This window comes from Grus americana, chromosome 9 (assembly GCF_028858705.1).
Source record: "Grus americana isolate bGruAme1 chromosome 9, bGruAme1.mat, whole genome shotgun sequence".
In the NCBI taxonomy this organism is placed as follows: domain Eukaryota; kingdom Metazoa; phylum Chordata; class Aves; order Gruiformes; family Gruidae; genus Grus; species Grus americana.
This window is the reverse complement of record NC_072860.1, coordinates 2,265,734-2,285,560: the sequence shown is the minus strand read 5'-3', so window position 1 is coordinate 2,285,560 and position 19,827 is coordinate 2,265,734. Positions and strand designations below refer to the sequence as shown.

Here is a 19,827-nt window from a genome sequence, read left to right as displayed (position 1 = left end):
TCTCACTTAAGCTTCCATAAATCTTAAGCTAGATTGCTGCACATTTTGTTTTCCCTTGTTTGGAACCTAGGTTTGAAATACACATCTGTAGTCTGCTCTCCTGTTGGGCTAACAGAAAAATGGTGCGTGATATTCTGCAAACTTGTCGTCCTCCTCTCATCAGGAGATGGGGTCTTCCACTGTGACTCCTCAGTCCTGGGCTCTTACCAGTCTGCTGCTGTCAGTGCTTGACACCCTCCTCGGCTTTGCAGCTGGGAGCAGCGTCCTTTGTTACCAAGGCAGACCATTCATTTAACCCTTTGTTCTTGTGCTTAAAAACACACGTTTCCATTCAACTGTCTTCACACCAAGCTTGATTTCTGGGATTGCATTGCTCTAGGTCACTTTTGCTTGTGTGTTTGTAGCTGTGTTTTATTAAACTTTTGCTTCAGGGCTTGCATTGGATGCCTGTGGGAGGTTTTCTTTGGGTTTTATTTTGGTGCACAGCATGGCTCTTGGAAGAATGTTTGCTTTGAATTCGTCTGGGAAGATGATGTCGGGAATGGTGATGAGTCTTACCATGTGGCCATGTCTTTGGGCTCCCAGCTCAAATGTTCAGGGTTCTGAACCCTTACCATCAGGAAAGAAACTCCCCCTGTGTTAGATGGCAGGGAGCTCTGGATTTGTTGCCTCCCTGTGTAGTGTGACCTGTCATCTGCTTCCTTGGATTATCTGGGAATGCCATTTAAGTGCCCTGTGGGGAAGAACAGCAACACAGCATGCATACATGCTGTTTCCCCAGAACACTCTGGCTCAAGTGCTTTCTCGGCTAGGAAGATCTCCATTTTGTTAGCCCTGGGTGGGTATTCCTTTTGCAAAGCTGTGTAATTGCTCTTTGAAGCCATGTAAAATTCTGAACCCTGGTGCCAAACCGTTGTGTCTTGGCTCTGAGCAGCATGTAGGGCCTCGTTCAAAATGTTATTCATGTGCCACTTTAACTGTGACCAGAAGTAACTTCTTAAAGCAGCTCTTCTGGGCCCTGGAGAACATAAAACCTTTCCCAAGCTCTCAAAATATTTCTGTGAAACCCAGAATTATAAGTGGTGCTTGTCTGGAAAATGCCCTCAAAAGCTGCTCCAACAGAGGTCAAGTCTTGGTGGTAGAGCTGCAGGTCTGGAAGGTAGAACAGCTGCCCGGGAATTAACTGGGGGATTTTTTGTAAGGTGGATGACATCAATAAACTGAGGTAGATTATCTTGCCTTTTCTGAAAAGGAATTAGAGTATTCCAATTTTAGTGGACTGTTTTTCTTCTTCTTCTGGGCTTAACTGCTTATAGATTATACTTTATGCAAATGTTAACTTTGCAATCAAAATGCTTTGCTAAAGGGCACCTTGCAAAGGGCTATGACCAGACTCCGCAGCTTTCACAAAAAATAGGTAGGCTCTGGGCATCTGCCTACTGCAGCGTATTGACTTAACTTTATATAACTGAAGTCATATGAAATAATGATTAATATATTTATGTTCTTGCTCATCCTTAATAATGTTTTAAAGATATTTATTAAATAGGAAGTCTGAAATAACCGTATTAGGAGAGATACTAGAGGAATCCTCTTGAGCATTAAGAAAAATTCCATGTCATTAAGGATGTGAAAGCTGTCTGAAGAGGGCTGAAAGGTTGAGTGTTAATTCCCTTACAAAGCTGTAATCCTTCATGAATGTTTTGTAAGTAGATGCAGCTGATGCCTCCTACAAAATGGAGAACTGGAGAGGCCAGAAACTTAAAATTTACCTGTAGGTACCCCAAAGTGGGGAACGAAGGAATCCCTAAAATGTTACAGAGCAGAAGCAGAAAGATCCAAAAAAACCTTTGCTTGAATCTCTTCTGTCCCTGCTTAGGGCCCTGCTTGGGGTTTTTATTCTTTGCAATCCTGGAGGTCAATGCTGGCATTAGTGTTACGTACAATAGTTGCTCTGTCCCCTTGCAGATGGGACAAGCTGCAAGTGAATGCCTTTTCTGAGTTCATAGTGCGTTTCTTAGCACTGTTCAGTGAGTGCTGTTAGCAAAGAAAGTGCTGGTTCCTGGAGCCGGGAAGAAACTGGAAATGGAGGAGACAGAACTGGCTGAAAGGCTGCGTGAGCTCCTCTGGCTTGCATCCTGATACCTGCCAGCTTTTCCTGATCTGTTTGTTGGTAGTGGTGCTGGGCAGTGAGTTTGGCTTCATCTTACCATGCTGAGCGTTGCCATGTTCCCAGGGAAATGCCAGCCTGGGAACAGCAGCCAGTATCTGTTCCTGGCTTGGTGCAGCTTGCTGTTGTTACTGAAGTGCTATCCCGTCCAGTGTATTTGGAGCACGCATAAATTCCAAACTGAGACAAATTTTATAAGGTGGAATTAATGAAACATAGTCCTCCATAAAAGTAAGCGATCCCACAAGGCTCTGGTGACTGTAAATTTTGTGGGGGCTGAAACCAGCAAATTGGAAGACTGCATTATAACTTGCTGGAAACGTGAAATTGCAGCTCTGGATTTCATGCTGAAGGCAGGGAGAGCGCTGCGACCCAGGCCTCTGAAGCGCTGTCTTCCATGGCTGCTGGCAGGAAATGTGCCTGAGCTTCACCACTTGTACTTGACTGCCAGGCTCGGTACAAGGCTTTGCGAGACCAAGTGGCTCCTCTTTGGAGAAAAGTCCATTCTCTTCCTACCTGCCGTTTTTTTAAAGATCATTAAGTGTGACTTGAGAAAAACTGAGCAACTGAAAGTTGGCCCTCAGACTCATGTTCCTCCTCTGCAAAGCTGTAGGTGGCTCTTTTATTCCTCTTTGTATCTCCTCTTCCTCCTCTATCTCTCTCCAGACAAGAAACAAGTTGCTTTGAAAGTCTCTACTTGCAGCTTGGGAAGTTTGAGTTGCTACATGTAAATGATTGCATCTGTACAGTTTTGAGAGTTACCTGTTTGAGTTTCCTTGGCCATATACTTGAGTGCTTTAGAAAAGTATCTGGTAGATACAAAAATAACTTGCTCTATGTTATGGATCACGTACATGCTGCGTTGGAAGTCCTGAGTTCCCTGTTGCCCTCCATAATTTATATGGTGACTCAGTGTAGTGTATTTTCTACGCCGTTGCTTTTAAATTATGCATGCGGAAAGAAAACTTAGTGTTGTCTGAGGCTGTACTGTTTGTCTAGTAAAAAAGTAGACTCTGCAGCATGTCGAGCTCATCTGTATATTCCAAATCTACAGCTGGTTTTGACTCAAGTGATATTACTCAGTGCTGTTTTTATTTAGGCTTGAACGTTGGCGTTTCTGCCTGTCACATTTCCTCTGAAGACTGTTGTTCAAAAATTGCCTGATTAGTTTCTATAGCTGTTTTGGAGATCTCTCTGGGTATCTTGCTAAGCTTACCCCAGAGAAGGGGATGATGCCGAGTTTGTAGCAGGCCTAAGGAAGGTGGTTGAGATACACGAGGGCAATGACTTGCACCACAACCCTTCACTTGTTCTGCTGGGACACAGAAATAAAGCTGCTCAGGGCACACGGAAATCATCCCTGCAGCAACAGCAGAGCCCCAGGCCCCTGCTCCCTAGCTGTTTTTTGTCACCTGGACTGTGAGACCAGGATTGCCCAGGGTTCTGCATACCTCTGCAGCCGCACAGCCCCCGGCCCTCTGCTCTTTCAGCCTGCAGCTGAGGGGTGTTGAATGAGCTCGGGGCTGAGCTGTGGATGCACAGAGGCTCAGCAGCGAATTAATTACCCTCTGGCACAGGCAAGAGCGCACTGGCAGCATGGGGCCCGGAGCCCTGCGGGCAGCGCAGGAGCTCGCCGACCAGCAGACACCCCGAGCAGTCGGTGTGAAGTGGCAGCACAGCACAGACGCAGTCGATGCCTCCTGTGTTGCTGCACAGTGCTTTCTGCTGTTTTCTTCGATATTCCTCAAATGCATTTTTCCAGTCAGCTCTTGCATCTCCTGAATGAAGTTTCCAAGGTCACATGTGAAGTCTTTTGATCCAAGCACAGTAATTAGTATTGATGTTGTCATCTGCTCCATTTTGCTAATTACCAATTTTCCCATCAATACATACGATTATTCTGCTGTCCTTGCGCATGTACAGCATCTTTAAATCCAGAGTCATAACTTCGGTTTGCGATGCCAATCTGGAGGGAAACAAAATAAATTAAAAAAAGTCAGAATGGTCATATCTTCTGATTCAGCTGCAGCTTTTCATTTCTTCATACAGGATCCAGTTTATGGAAAAGGGAAACTTGGAGAAATTCAAGGACTTGTCCTGGGAATGCTGGACACTTTTAACTATGAACAAGTAAGTTCTGTGGACTTCTGTCTGCTGCTGTATACAGGGATTACTTTTAGCTATCTAGCCTGCGCTCTCTCATTTGCCATCTCTCTCTGCAGGGCAAAGTAAATGGACATGCATGTGATTTATAGTTCCGTGACTGGGGGAAGGGAATGAGTTTGTATTGCTCACAGTTTGTAAGTGAAGGCACTGACAGGTACATGGTGAACACCTCTGTAGCTCAGTTTTATGTTAAATGTACTGGAAGGATAAACATCTGCTTTTTCTCCAGCTCATCCTGCAGTTAGGGATTCAAAGGCACAAAGCCAGATTGATTTGTCTTTTTATGTGGTTTTAAATAAGAGCTTTTTAAATTAGGCCGTTTTGCCACTTTCCAATGGCAATGCTGTGCTTCGTCACCTGATGAGATTTCACCTTTATCTCACTCCTGCCTTTCTCTGTCCAGTCTCAAATCCCAGGCAGTGTCCAAACTTCAGCAGTTTTCTAAAACTCCTTTTCCCCAAAACAGAATGCGTAGTCTTCCTCCAAACTCGCCCTCCAAACTCGCTACCGTCCCAGCTACTGCTCAGGCCTCCATGCAGCAGCATCCAATTTAAAAATAAAATGGCAAATAGCTTTACTGTAGAGCGCTGAACATAGAGCCGTTATCTCTGGGTTCTTGGGAAAAGTCCGCTCTGAGCAGCGCAGGTCCTCTGTCATTGCCTGCCAGTCGTCCAGTACGGGCTGCATGTCACAGCTGGACTAGACCAGATGTGAATCACCGGTGCAACCTCTGCACCTTTTGTGAATTGCTGCTACAGAGCATCGATACATCACAGGCTTGTCACCGAAAGAAGCACCGACTGCTAAAAACTAAGGGTATTTTGATTTTTGGCTCTCCAGAAATGGAAATCTCAGTTGGGAAGACCTAGCAGATGAGTAGTTCAGCATTTTTTTGTCTTTTAATTGTGATAGTGTATTTGGGCATTGATTTTTATCAGCACGTTTCTACTAAAATGGAGCATGGAAGCAGTAGCTTACCATATTGGGGGGGGGGGGGAGAAGAGTCTGGTATGGAAGATGACAAAATGAGCCTACTGTGTGTCTCAATGCTCTTGGACAAAAATCAATAAAGCACTTACCTTTTCACTCTTAAATAGATATCGCCTCCATTAACATGTGATAAAAGGATAAGTATTTTGAGGGCAGTGGCTAGATAGAAAACATGTAAAGAGAAGCAATTTTGTTGGGTTGATTTTGCTCTTAGTAATCTGCTAAGCTGCTTGTTGTGAAGAATTGATCAGTATGGAGTTTCTGCAGTCTGGAGATGACAGTGACCTAGTTATTCTGTATATTGTCTTCCACACAGACCCTTTTAGAGACAACTACGAATCTTTTAAACCATGATCTCCACTGGTCCCTGTGTAACCTAAGAGCGTCTGTCACTAGAGGGCTTACCCCAAAGCAGGATTACTGCTGCATTTGTCTACAGCAGTACAAAAGAAGGCAAGAAACTGCTGATGAAATCATTGTTTTCAGGTAAAGTTAAAGGTCACAGCTGTGATCATGTTAGTAGTTTTAAAAGAAAAGAAAGGAAAAGAGCGAGCTACTGGTCTCTGACTGACACAAGTAATCATATCTATTGCTGTGAGCTTGTATCCCTGCTGCCTTGCACTGTAAATGGGCTGGCTAATCAGACCCAGCCTTCTTTGCATGCAGCCAGCTCTGTCTCGGCTAAAATTGCATTACAGTTCTGTGAGAGCCGTTCAGTAAGCTGTCAGTTTATCTGTCATCTCTCCCAGCAATGCGGTTTGTGCAACTGCAGCACCCTGGGTTTATTTGCCTGTATTTGTACCTCTCGGATCCATCGCAGCCCTGACTATGTACTCTGTTGGCATATCTGATTTTCTTGTCTGTGACTAGGTGGTTGTAAAATGAGACACGATCATTATTACCTTAGTGTTGTGATCTGTAACTGTGTCAGCAAATGGGCTTCTACCATTATATTTGCAAGTCTAGAAATACTACAGGAGGGTGTGGAGGTACGAAGGGAGTGTACACGCTGCTGATCTGTATTTACAGAGAAGTTGCCTTGTTTTCCGTTGACCAGAGATTTCCCCTCCAAAGCATAGAGCTGGCAGGCTGCGTTACCCTGCTTTCAAGCACTGAGCAGAATTCTTCTCTTTACAGCTGCGGCCACTTGTACCATTCGCTGTGTTTGCTGAGTAAAGAGTGCGGGACGGTAACCAAAGGCATGATGAGATGGATGTGCTATAAATGCAACTCCAGTAACAAGGGAGGAAAACTGAGCGAGAACTTCTCAGAGCTAAAAAAAGGAAGTGGAGCATCCTTGGCACAGGTAAGGTTTGTGAGGCAGTTTCTCTTCAAGTAAACTTTGAGCAGTACTTATCGACTTCATCGCTTTGTTCTCATGTTGGTCTTTGCTTCCACATGAGCCCACGATCAGTAACTGTCAAACAGTATCTGCAGTTACCTGGTCATGTTTATGAATGTCATTTTGTTTTGGTGTGGGTATACAGAGCTGTGTGAGAAATAGAAATGTGTTCATCCAGGTTTGGGAACCACTAGCCAGCGGATGTTGCAGTTGATTGCCTCTTAGATGCATCCACTGCTTTGTCTTGTTTGTGAGAACCTGGGATGGGCCACTGGGGACAGTTCCTTTCAAACTATTTTAGGTGTGTTTTATAGAAAACTTCCATTAAAAGCTGGCATGTTCCTTGTGGCTGGATCGTGGAGCCTTTGTTCTATCTTCCTAACTGATAATCTGGCTCTGGGTAAAAGATCCAGAATTTTTTCAACTCGCTAAGCACTCGCTTTAAAAAAGCTTACATGTAAACAAGACCAACACAGCTGGATTTGGGTGAAAGAACAGATAATTAGTTTGTATTTACTGTATTTGTGTGCAAGAAGTTTCACCATCCCCAATTCAAACAGAAGTCCAGTCTTGATATGCATTCTTCTGTCTCTTCCCCAGCACGGTACTGAGGATGGTAAGCAAAAATGGCAGGAAGCTTGTTGGGATGTCTTCTGTGGCACCAGGGGAAGCTGAACCCCTCTGCCCTGTGTGCCAGGGAAGGCGGTCACTGGCGAGGGTTTGTTCCGAAATGCCTCAAGGTATTTTGTGCACTTGTCACCGCACAGATGCATGCAAAGTAACGTTTTTCCACTTCTGAAAACAAAGTGATTCAATCTTGGAGTATGTTTTTATAGTACTACTTTAGTTTTCCTCTAGCAGATTATTTCAATTTCTGCCAAATCAATTCCAATCAAAGATAGCTAACAGCATTAGTCAACTTCCATCAGCTTCTGTATTAACAAAGAAAGAAGCTTCCTGCTTGAAGGGAGACTTGGGGGAAACTAATCTCTGAGGAAAGTATGGAGCACAATGCAATCTTTGCAGTCAAATCGTGTTGGTTTCTTATACGGTGACAGAAAGAAAAGCTCTCCCAGGAGATCGTAAATCGACTGTGGTCCCCACAGTCTGCTTACAAATGCTCGTCACTTTGTGTACCGTCCTGCTGCAGTGAAATATAGATACTGGCTCTGAAGTCAGGCAGCCCCGTGTTTTACCCTCTACGCTTCTGCTCCGAAGGAGTGGGTGTGAATGGGTGTGACAGAGACCACGTTTAACTTTAAAAGGTAAAGGCAAAATTAAGTACTGAAACTACATTCATCATTAAAGTGCCTGGCATTTTATAACAGTGCCTCGTAACTTGGTTATCACTGGGCTTCTCGTGAGCTGGCCAGTTGATGAACCCCTGTGTCTCCCCTTCAACACCCGTCTGGACGTACCCTGTAGCAGAATGAAGCAGAAAACACCCCAGATGACATAGGAATGATCAGGCAGGGAGGAGAAGATGCGTCCCTTGATTTAACTGATCCGTCTGCAGAAGTGAGGGTCTGGTTGGAACTCTGAGCTTAAAGGGAGCCGTGGAGAGACTGCCTGGGGAAGAAAGGGGGTTACAGTACAGATCATCTAGCGCAGGCTAGAAAATGTCCATGCCAGACCATCTGAGAGTGCTGGATGCTTCCCTGCTGTCATGTGCTCTTGGCAGAGAAGCCCATTGCTGGGCTGGCTGCGCACAGAGCAGGAAGCAGAGCTTGGCTCTGGCTCTTCGGAGCCCAAGCGCTACTCCAAGCCCCCCCCATCCTCCTGATGTCCCAGATCCTCTCCAAGTTTGCCATGTTCCTCATATATTTAAATTATAATATTTAACTGTTGTGCTCGCATGTGATTAAACTGTTGCGCAGTCAGATCTTTAAAAAGCTGAATATATTTAGACTTGGCAAAAGACTCTAAAATCCCTAGCTTCTCCAGGAAGTTTGTTTGCTTAACAATCGCTGCTCAGTGGTGTAATTAACCCTGTGAGCTAATGATTCATCTGGCCAGGCAGTAGTCTGAGTTACAGAACAGACTTTTTCTTCTGGGGAAGTGCTGGGAATGCAGTCGAGGAGATGGATGTGTGTATTGCCTGGCTCCGCACGAGCCAAAACCAGAAGGGTGAGGAGGGTTGCCTGGAGCATGGAAGCGCTCGCTGGAGGCAGGCTGGCGCATGCCAGTTTGGCAGGGTTTGGTCTCGCACAGCGTCAAGTACGTTTAAGCAGAGAATTAAGCATGAAAACAGCTAAGCTCCCCACGCTTGTTTTGACGTGACACTGGTCTGTGCAGAACAGAGGTCTGTTTGACAGATGCGTTTTCTACAGTAGCCTGGTGCCGGAGAGAGGAGGTGCGGACTGAAGGAAAGGGGAGACTCACAGGGCTTTACGCACCCTGAGCCACGTTTTTGTGATCCCAAGGGTCCTTCTCAGCCTGGGTCCAAGATAGCAGTGGTCAGTGGTCTCTGGTGCCACCCCAGGCATGGAGCGGGTTTATTTCTGTTTGTCACAAGGTTGGTTCAGCCTTTTGGTGCTGCAGTTCTCTGGTGAAAGGGTTCTCCACGTTCCCTCTCAACTCCGCTGACGCTGGGCAGACCCAGAGGTCAAGCTTCTCTTGCTTCCACAGCTGGTGTTTGTGCAAACAAGGAACAGGAAACCCCAGAGGGAGGTTACGCTAACACAGTTGTGCTTCCAGCCCTGCCTTCCCTAGACCCCGGAGAGCCAGCTCCAAAGCTTCAGGGACATTTTGCAGATAGATCTGTGGGGAGGGTATTTCTTTGCAACCACTTTGGAGACTCTGAAAGCTTAGTCTGTCTCTTGGCAAAATCTAACATGGGGTTTGTTGTTTGGGTGGGTTTTTTCCCCCCATAGTGAAATCTTCAGTTTAGGTATTTATTTTCTTAGCAAGCCTTGAATTAGGAATAGATTCATACTGAAAAATGCCACTGAGCATCTGGAGTGCATTTCATAGTACCAATTCTGCTCTGCTGAAACAAAGACTGTCAGCCTGAATTTTGCAATGTTGTTGAGATTTATATGTGAAACGACAGCCCAACAGACAGTGTTTTCTCTGTCCCTGCTTTGCGTGCATGACTTCTGTAGCAATTGCCTTGAAACTGGGCGAGGTGGAGAGATGCCACAAGCCAGCGCTGAACCGCTATTGAATCTGGTGATAGCACTTATTTAAATGGAGCCTTGCCGTGATGAGGGCTGGAAACGTTCTGCCCCAGAGAAGGGCAATAGCAAGAGAAGGGCAAAGGGGCTTTTCCTCTGGTTTTGCTTCCAAAAGTTTGTGTTTTCTGTGTTATCCCCTAAACCTTGCTGTCTTCCCAAGGGTAATCTTCTGTGTCTAAACTGATCATCTTTCCTGTCCTCCTTACCTTATATCATACCATAAATGAGTGTTAAAAGAAATGAAAGCCTGTGTGTTTGTGGCAGATTTTAATCCGATTTAAAACTTGCAATGCTTTTTTGCGTTGTGGTGTTTGAAGTTAACTGAGGCATATTAGGTGAAAGCACAGTAGCTGGGCTTCTGCCTAAATATGTAAGTGAAATAGCCCTGATATCTTAGTCATTGATCTCCAAATATAATTTGCCTTGTTACAGTGAGCTAGTTTGTGTTTTCCATTTATTCTGCCAGCCTACATACTAGGGACTGGGGAGAGGAACACAGTCTTGGCTCTCGGGCCATAAGCTCTGCAGGAAACGCCATGAACCCCTAAGCTGACATGCTCTGGTTATTCCGTGTTTGAGAATGCGCCTGAGTTCTAAGGGCACCATTGTCAGAGCTGTCCAGATGGCAAATATGTTTTATTCAGGAGTTTAATCCTGTCAAGTTGTGCCAGGATGGACAATGAACGTGATCCGTAGTTAATCCAGTTTGTCAGACTCTACCTCTGAGCTCTGTTCTGCAGCCTGCCACCAGCGTCCCTCTCTGCAACGTGGCCTTCCATCCTGCTTGGAGCTTCTTGACCAACTTCCACCTGTGAGGTGTTGATACCATATGGCATCACTTAACTGAGGTGTTAAATGTCCCTCTGCAGCGTGTCTGTGTGCTTTCTATTGGGTGAGAATGAAGGGTTAGGACGTTTTTTTTTTTACCAATACTTATTTTAGAGCTAGATGAATGTTACATGACCTCTGTCAATCAGGAGACAGAGCCAGTTTACTGTTTGCAGTGTAATGGTGACCATCAGTTATTAGCTTGACTCCCAGCAATATAAAAAATTTCCAAGGGCTTTATAACTTTGAAAATATCCAGGCGTGATTTTTTTTCCCCCCAAATGACACCAAGCAGATAATTAGCATTTTATACAGTTACAAGATTGTGCGTTCTCCTCCATAGAGAATATTCCCACATAGGTATTAACTGAGAAAATGCCCAGGCCTTTAGCTTTGGAGTTGGTTTTGGTGGTAGATTCCTTAACAACTTCAACAATATGTAGGAAATCCATGTGAGGAAGGAACTAGAGACGCTTTTGTACTGTTGGCTTCTTATCAGCAGAACATCTGTGTTTTAAAATTTCTTGTAATATATTTGAAACAAAAATGATTTAGCTAGAAGAAAACTCAGTGCAAGCATCCTTGACTAGCAGCTAGAGGAGGACTGGCACCAAAGCTAAAACAGAAAATAAAATACAAATTTAAAAAGACTTATTTCAAAAACATAATTATCCTTTAGCAGCTTTTAAATCAAAATTGACTATTCTCTCGGACTTCTCAAGGGTTACTTTGTTGGGGTGTTGTTCTTGAGAAAATTGGGCTGAATTGCAATTGTTTCCCTTGGCCTTCATATATAGCAATCTGTAGCCTGGCAGAAGTTTCCTTTTACTGCCTACGATCCAAAGCCTCGCGCCCTAGGACCCTGAGAGGCTAGCGCAAAGCAGACACAGCTGACTTTCAAACTGCCTAAAGCGAAGACCAGTAAGACTGGCTGCCCTGTGCTCCTGGCGTCACCTGGGGAAGCGCTGTGTCCTGGCGAAGAGAAAAGATGGCAAAATTTCAGTGGGTAATCTTTGCTTCACTTTACATCTCAATTTCAAAGAAAATATTGTTGCAGTTTAATGAAAATTTCCTCCCTTTTAATAAAACATTTAATATCTAGGAGGATCTGTAGCACAGACTCATTTAAATATGGTGACAGATGCTGGGCTGTTGCAACCTGTTGATATTCCCACGAACTGCATCAGTCCCCGGTGCCAGTAATTATGTGTAGTTTAGCACCGTGCTTGACAGTCACATAGCTGTCCTCCAAGGAACTGGCTGACTCGTTACATACTTCTTCGTTGTGAAATTGCAAGCTTTCAGTCTGTCTTTGCAGATCTGCCTTGGAGCACAGGCAGGAAAGAAAGTGTGTGACTTTCCATCTGCTAGGAGAGGCTGCTTTTCCAGCCCCGCCAGCACTGCCAATAACCTCTGCTCTGGTACTCTGCTTGCTGCTGGAGGGGACGATTGCTGCTCCCCTCCATGGTTTGTACTCATTCCAAGCTGAGAAATAACCAAAAGGCCAAAGGGTTAAGAAGGGTGCAATGACCGTCCTTTCTTCTGATGCTCTTCTGAAGGAGGGGAGCAGAATAAATAGAAGCTGAGGTTTTGCTTCACTTTGTCGTCCCCGGATGGGAGGGTAGGAGAGGAAATTATGGCTGGTTCAGCGGTGGTTGCTGTAGCCAAGGGTGTCACTGGCTGTTCTGGAGGGCAGCTTTCAGAAATGCAGGTGGCAGATGAGCATCTGTCTCTTTTAAGTCCCTTAAATGGAAAGCTGCAGTTTCCACGTCCTGCTTCCCTCCCCGTTCCTTTTACCCTCCTGTTGCACAATAAAACCAGGGTGTTTTGTTGGTTTATATGAGAGTTGGGCAGAGGCAGGCTTGGGCAGCTGCAGCGGAGCTCCCAGGACCAGAGCTGTTCTTAAGCACATTATAAACTTCCCTCTTAAGGCAATACTAGATTGCTGCACGGGTGTCAGGAGCTACGAAGGGGACAGATAGAGGCGTCCGCTTGGGCCTTCTGAAAGGTTTGGGGTCACATTACCAATAAGCCTCTGGCAGGAGGGGTCACTAATCCTTCTCACACCAAGTAGGACTACTTCTACAGGTCTTTACCTTCCCTTTCGCTCCCCAAACTCTGCCACTGAGAGAATAATGCACCTCTTGAGTCTCCTGTGGTTGGCTCTTGTGGGATGCTGCCTAACAGCCTCTTAGCTCATGTTTAGAAAATGAATTAAGTATTTGCCTTCATGCGTGACGCTTCTGTCCTCTTGGGTTCAGGCACTGAACTGAGATCAGCCTGAGCACAGGCCTGTTGTGCATCATCTTTATGTAACGTTTAATCCATGCGCTGCCATGCTTCCCTCGAAGCCTGCTACGTTATAAATAAATATCTCATCTGCTGGGCCATAGTGTCCAGTGAGGATATGTGGGGTTTGTGTTTATCTAATTAATCCTGAACAGCGTTATTGCTGCTTTGGCTGAAGGCATCAGCGGAAGTCCAAGGGAATATTCCAGTGGTGCCTGGCGTAAGCACGAGCTGCTGAACAGGCCAGCTAGCAGAGGGAGAATGGAGGTATGCCAATGTGTTTCTAGATATTTAATACAAACAGTTCTCCTTCCTCTTCCCTCCTAGTCACTGCAGTAGCTCACGTTGCAGCAGCAGTGAGTCTATTAGAGCACAAATAAGCCTGTCCTCTCCCTCGCCTTGAGTGGGAGGTTTGCTCCTTAAGTTCAGCTAAGTTCAGCTGGAAATAAGAGACATCTGCCTTTCCCATTCTGCTCCTGAAGAGATCAGAGCCGTAGCGCAGACCTATGTGACAGATTGCTTCTGCTGTAGCAGTGCTGAGGGAAGGCTGCTCTGCGATGGGCTTTGGTGAGTCAGGGCGTCTGTTTACTCGCAGACAGCAGGTCCTGGTTTGCCTGGCTCCGCCAGCCCCGGTGGTACCGGCTGCTGCTGCGTCCAAACAGGAGCAGGCAGGGGCTGGGCTGCTGCCAGGGGTTTCACTCCTGTGCGCGCTAGCAGAGGTAAGTGGTGAAACGCTGTGGAGGCTGGTCTTGAAGCAGCATGTTCTGCTGCCGTAGCACAGCTACAGTGGCTCTGGGACTTCCTCGTAGCAAAGGTTTTGCCCGCTTGCCGCACTGCCCGGAGTGACTTGCGAGACTCTCTTCCACCTCCGCACTGATCGGCCGGTCTGCGTCTGTCCCGTAGCAGTGGTGCATTACTCTGCAGTAGCTCTGCAGAGGTCTGCAGCAGCACTCTTTTGTTCTACAAGGGATGTCCTGAGGTTTTCTGAAGTTCGTTAACAATTTTGTAATGTTGGTGTCATTCTGGTGACTTTGGGTGAGAGCGGCTGCCTGCCTTGCTCTCTTCTGGTTGATTGTTCCATGCTCCTGGGAGTACCATGAGAACAGCAGGGCCTTACCCTGGGGAAGAGATTATGATGTCCTCCTTAGTTTTACATTAATTGGCTCGGCTCTCATTAAAAAAACCTGACTTTGGGTATTTTTTTGTAAGGCTACTTGAGCCACGGTGAAGTAAGCGTCCAGCCACAAGGGAGGAACAGCAGAAGGTGGACTTGGTGTCCGTTGCCTGTGGATTCGGCTCTGTAAATGAGGGAGGTGGGTGTTGCTTTTGTTCCTAGGAGTCCCAAAACCTTCCCCAGGACTTCTGGTTGCATCTGCCCCGTGTTACGGAGCAGCCCCCTGGGGTAATGTGGTGCCGTGATGCTCTAAGTGATGTAGCAATCTCTTTTGTGGAAGGTGTGGCTCTAAGAGGCAGCAGTTAGATGGATCTCTTGGCGTGACTATTAACGGTGCCTCTGCTTACAGCTGCTGTATGATCTGCTTTGCTTAGGCACTAGCTGATGATGGATTTTGTAGCTGTTAAATTAAAGATAATTGCAGGCTTAGGAGGGCTGTGTGGTGACTAGCAGAGGGGGGTGGAATATGCGCAAGCAAAATGTGCAATGGAGATTAGCATTATAGTGGTGGGATCTATGAGAGCTGTAAAACAAAAAAGGAACCTTTCTGCTCCTGGCTGGCCCGCATCCTCAAGGGGATAAATCGTGTCTCTTGGGGTCTGCATCTAGTCTGAGGCCTTTCCTTAGGGGCGTAGGGATTTGGCTGGAAATGGCTTGGAGGTGCCGAACCGCCTCGTACTGATCTAGACAACAAGGAGCTGGCTGGCCCTGCGGTAGCACTGGAGGCAGGAGCTGCATTGGGGGTGAGTGAGTGAGTCGAGTGGATTCCACTAATGCCCAAGCGCTGATGCTGGTCTCCGAGAGCCTCCCCGTAGCTCTTGAATGAAAACATGCCTTTAATGACACGGGTAAAAAAGGAAAAGGCCTGACAGCAGTTGTTCCCATGACAACAGAAAGAATTGCCTGCAATATTTCAGCTCATCAGCCTGGAGAACAGTCTGATTGATAGTTACATACGCGTGGTAGAGAGATAGCAGAAGAGGGGAGGCCAATTATATCGCGTTTTCCTTGTCCTTGAATGCCTGTGGCCACAGCAACTGTGGAGGGCGGTTTTTCCTTGGTTTTTGTTGGTTTTTTCCAAGTGAGAGTGACCTGTGTGTACCTTGGAAGCGCCTGTGCAACCTGCCAGCCACGGATATGTGACCCTCACTGTCATAGGCTCTCTGCTTCAAAGACTATGCTGTGTGTGCAGGGAATATGGACATTTGGCTCCTTGATTGGTGATTAGCAAATAGTTAATTACAATATAGAGAATATCTCAGAGAGGGAAGAAGTGAATTTGAGCACATGCTTCCAGTATAAGTGATCTGCACTCAGGACTTTCCCCTCTTCTCAGACTGTCTGATGAACGTCTCAAAGGCAAGATGCTTGTGGCTTCAGGAGAGTAACAGAATGATTTGGGCTTCAGGAAACCCACGGTGGGTTCAGTGCACCTTCCCCCAGAGCACTCCTGGGCTTGCCATCTCTGGGACGTTCATACGATGAAGGGGTGGGTGGTCAGGTTCTGCGCTGGCTCTGCTTTGCTCAGAGTGGAGTAGGAAGGGGAGCGTGTGATGGAGGAGCTGCCAGAAGAGAGGGGCAGGTAAAGGTGCTGTGGGAGAACACGAGAAGATAAATCCACAGGTCTGGGAAAAGCATTCCCAGATCAGAGTTTCCCTGAGCTCTGGGGACAGCACAGCTCTCGGGTGGAGCAGAAGGCCCTGCCAGCACAGGGCGGTGGGAGGGAGCGTTGTGCCGCCTGGGGAAGCCAAGGCTGGTGCTCTGAGGTGGTGTACCTGCCTCCACGTGGTGTTTGTACTCTGGGTTTTGTCTGCAGTAACTTTCTTTGAAGGCAGCTCACTTTAGTTGATTTTCATGGCATGGTTGCCAGCAGGGTTTCCCTTTTTCCTGGGCAGCGATTAAAAATCGAGTCAAAGACTAAGATGGCGTGATCTCTTGCAAAACGTTGTTCCCTCTGCCCCCAGACCTTACCCATTGCAGACTGCAGCTCGTCATCCACTTAGGTCAGGGCTGCTCAGAAGGAGCCTTGTCCAAGAGGCCCTCAGCTCTGCCTGGGATGTAGGGTGCTTCTCCAGGGCCATGAGACAGAGCTGCAATGCTGACTGCAGCTCCCCCAGGCAGCAGCAGCCACAAGCTGTACCTTAAACCTGGACGGCAGCATATGGCAGGCTCAGGATAATTATCGGAGTGTGCTTTCTAGGGTGTTTGCCGAGTCTTGCTGGCTCTTGTAAAGAGCTGATGGTGAGCTCTTCCAGAGAAGCTTGGGAGCAACGGTGAGCATGCTGTGCCCCACACAGCACCATATCACTGTAGCATGCGCTTACTTCCCCAAATAGGACAGGGAGTCACAATCACAGAGCTTTTGGACGTGCTCTTTAAACACGCCGTAAAGCGTGGGAAGTACAAAGCCAGCTGGGTGTTGCAGAGAATGTGCTGCAACCCCAAAGGAGAACGCCTGCCCTGGGAGAAGGGCCTCGCTGCTGGTAGGAGCCTGCGCGTGCCACAGAGGAGCATGCTTGTGCCTGACCAGGAATGGTCCTGACTCCGGAGGAGCTGTGGAGCCAGGAGTTCAGCCTTAATTCCATGATCACACTCCTTGAAGGAGCTGTGTACTTCTTCACGTTGGGGTTGATCTATTGCCAAAGACAGTTTAAAGTGAATTCAACTTCAGCCAGTACCCACCGGTAGGACTGTAGCATTTTGGGATTAATAGCCGTTGGGAAATGTATTTTGGGGAAAATATTTGAGAATGAACATTGAATGTTCCCTTAAAAATAGATCCCCAGAGACAACAGATGCCAGATTGCTGCTCATGAGGGAGGCTGTTCTCCCTGGCTCCTGTTGTGGTTTCTTGATGATGCTTTTGCTTTGGAATATGAGCAGAAACATTCAAAATAGAAACATTGTGATGTGATAAAATGGAACAAACCTACAAGAATCTGTGATGCTCTGTCATCTCTCCCTGGGATATGTAAATGATGCCTTTTAAAGTGGTTTGAGTATATATGCAGCCCTCCTTGCGTTAATGCTCTTGTTGCAGGCTGTGGTCCCTCTATTGCAATTCTGTTTGCCCTCACCTGCAGCTCTGTAACTGCCCTGGTGCTGCTGGGGTGACACTTACCTTTGCACCCAACTGCTCGTACCCCACAAACGCTGACACTCTGTGTCTGGTTCCTTGGGGGACGTGGCTGCCACTGATGTGTGTCACCTTGCCTCCCCCCACCCTTTTCACCCCTCATTTCCTAGCTTTTAGTCTGCAGCATCCTACTAGGGGGGAAAATGGACCTTAGGAGAGACACCATTAGTAGGTAATAGTCATTGGCACAGTAATCATCCCCCATAATAGCCACGCGCAATCTGTGCCCAGTCACAGCACGCTGCAGTCAGTGCTGTGTCGGGACTCAGTAGGGAGGCTGGGACATGGGGGAGACTATCTGGAGATGAGGAGGAAGAACTGGGGGGAGCTGCTGCTGCCTGGGGAAGAGCCCAGGAGAAGCTGCTCATCTGCAGAGACCCTTTACTTCTCTTCCCAGCTGGCTGCGGGGGAGTTTTCCCATCTCTTTCTTTTTTTCTGCCTCTCCTTTTATTTTTTCTTTTTTGCTTCCTTCCCCCAAAGGTAACTTAGTACTGTTAGTCTGTCTGCCATCAGCTATGGATCCCAATAATAAGTCCTTGTGGATGAAAGGGTATCTCAGTGTCCTCTGTGCAACAATAGGCTTTTTTTCTGAAACGAAGGTGCACACAGTGGCTTCAAGCCAGAGGATAGGTGGCTAAAGAAGCCCGCAGACCAAGCTGCGGAGTGGCCTGGAGCAGGGATGAATTTCTGTGTATATGAACTTGACATCTTGTGTGTTGTTTCTGTAACCTTCTCTCTCTCTTTATCAGACAAGCTCAGAGTCTCTGTTGGACCCTCAGCAAATCCAAGCTTTTGACCAACTCTGCCGGCTCAACCGAGGAACCTCCAGAGTACGTACCACCTGTTTTCCTTTTGGTTTTAGATCAGTGAAGGGTATTTTGCATGCTGCCAAGCCAGATATTAGCACTGGCAGTGTGGGTTTCGGCTTTTCTCTTGGGTTTTTGTTTAGTGCTGGCAATTTACTGTGCCTAGAGCTGGCTGTTTCACATCACAAGGCATCCATGCTGCCTCTGACAGAGCTGGGGAATCACTGGCAGTGAAACCATGGAAATGCCTCTGGCTTTGAGGCTGGGCATGAAAAGTGTCCGTGGTGTGAGGTTTCTCAAATTCTTTTTCAATTTACAAATGACCTCCCCCTCCAGCCACTGTGTGGCTCCCGCGATCGCACAGAAGGCTCCCTCCTCCTGCCCCCCTGTTGTCCCAAGAAGAGCAGCTCCCTCTGTCCCTTGTGTTTTCCTTGTGCCTCCTGCCTGTTTTGGCTGCAGTTGTTGGCACTTTCACCTCTTTTTGGGATTTTCAGTGATGTAACTTTTAAAACAACTTAGACACCTGAAAGTTGTTTGGTTCAGGACTGTTGTCCTGCACTGAGCTCTAATAGGGTCACTATACCCTTTTCTTTACATGTTAGGGTTTGTCTAATTGCTGCAGGAAGAAGGTGAGCCCCCCCATGAGTGCTTTGTCTTTCTGCACCTTGCATGAGTGTTTCTAGGCAGTCTGCCCAGGCCACCGGACAGTGATCTGTCTGGGTTTTGTCTTGCAGCTAGCTCTCCTGACAGAACTGTCTCGCGGCCATGGCAGTGAAAAGCATGGGCTGCTCAGTGTTTCCCATGGTGACCCAGCCACCAGCAGTGTCTTCCAGAATGAGAACTTCCAGCTCCATCTGGCCCCCCCTCCGCTGGCTGAAGACTAGTGCTCCTGCCTCCAGCTGCAGCAAGGCCACAGTTGGTTTCAGCTCTTGGTGCTGGGAAGCCTTTCCATCACAACGCTGGACTTTCCCCTGCCCCTGCCACCACCTATCCCAGAACCCTCTGTGCCATGTTGGCTTGCTGGGCGCTGGTGGATTTGTAGCAGCGGCTGATCTCCTGACTCTGCTGCCTTTTCTCACTAAAGAGAGGCAGCCACAAGGCAGCTGGGCTGAAAGCTGTGAACTCTGGGGGCAAAACCAAGCATGCTGAAGCACTGCGCAAGACCTGGGCTACCTGCGCTGACCCGGAGGCTCATGGCAGTGGCGGTAACTTTGCCAAATAACAGAGTTGGCTCCACTCCACTGGAAGAGGGTGGCCTGTCCTGTGCCCAGGGGCTGTATTTCATGGTGGCTACCGTACCAGATTTTAATTGTAGTACTGGTAAAAGCAATCATTTTGCCAAGGCCTGGCCTCGCTGTCTCCGAGGGCACAGAACAGGCAAACTTGGAAAAGGCTGAAGAATGCAGAAAACGATACATGTGTGAGCAAACTAACCTGCACACGGTGTGTTCTACAAACTTCCATTAAAAAGGCCCTTGGTTGAACTCTGCTGCGTGAGCTGTGCACACGGGGAGTGGGTAAGAGAGTTGCTGGTCTGGCAGTGCTGCTGGCTGCTGTTTTCTTAGTGCAATTGCCACTGAACTCTGGTAGAGAAAGATGCATGTTGTCACTGGGGGGTGAAGCACAAACCTCCCCCCTCACCTTTTGTTGTACCTGTGTTGGGGGACAGGGGTGCGTGTGTGTGCGTGAAAAGACACTGCAGGCCCTTGGGGGCTGCAAGGAGGAGAGGGACGGTGTGGTGGGTGCTGAT

At 47.3% G+C, this 19,827-nt stretch overlaps 1 protein-coding gene across 5 annotated transcripts in view; it reads left to right on the top strand.

Annotated features, from left to right (window-relative positions):
- Nucleotides 1–19,558, top strand: part of VPS8 (VPS8 subunit of CORVET complex) — an 80,853-nt gene extending 61,295 nt beyond the window's left edge. The window contains exons 41-46 of one of the 5 annotated variants that reach the window (XR_008578249.1): nucleotides 4,220–4,300; nucleotides 5,643–5,812; nucleotides 6,464–6,632; nucleotides 14,171–14,274; nucleotides 18,021–18,101; nucleotides 18,812–18,846. Coding sequence is in view for 4 of the 5 variants with exons in the window: in XM_054835036.1 (XP_054691011.1) it covers nucleotides 4,220–4,300; nucleotides 5,643–5,812; nucleotides 6,464–6,632; nucleotides 18,021–18,101; nucleotides 18,812–18,961 (651 nt within the window). In the remaining variant the exon portion in view is untranslated. Of the gene's footprint in view, nucleotides 1–4,219; nucleotides 4,301–5,642; nucleotides 5,813–6,463; nucleotides 6,633–14,170; nucleotides 14,275–18,020; nucleotides 18,102–18,811 lie in introns of those variants that run through there. The other 4 variants (XM_054835036.1, XM_054835039.1, XM_054835038.1 and 1 more) reach the window with 4 other exon arrangements.
- The last annotated feature ends 269 nt before the right edge of the window (nucleotides 19,559–19,827 follow it).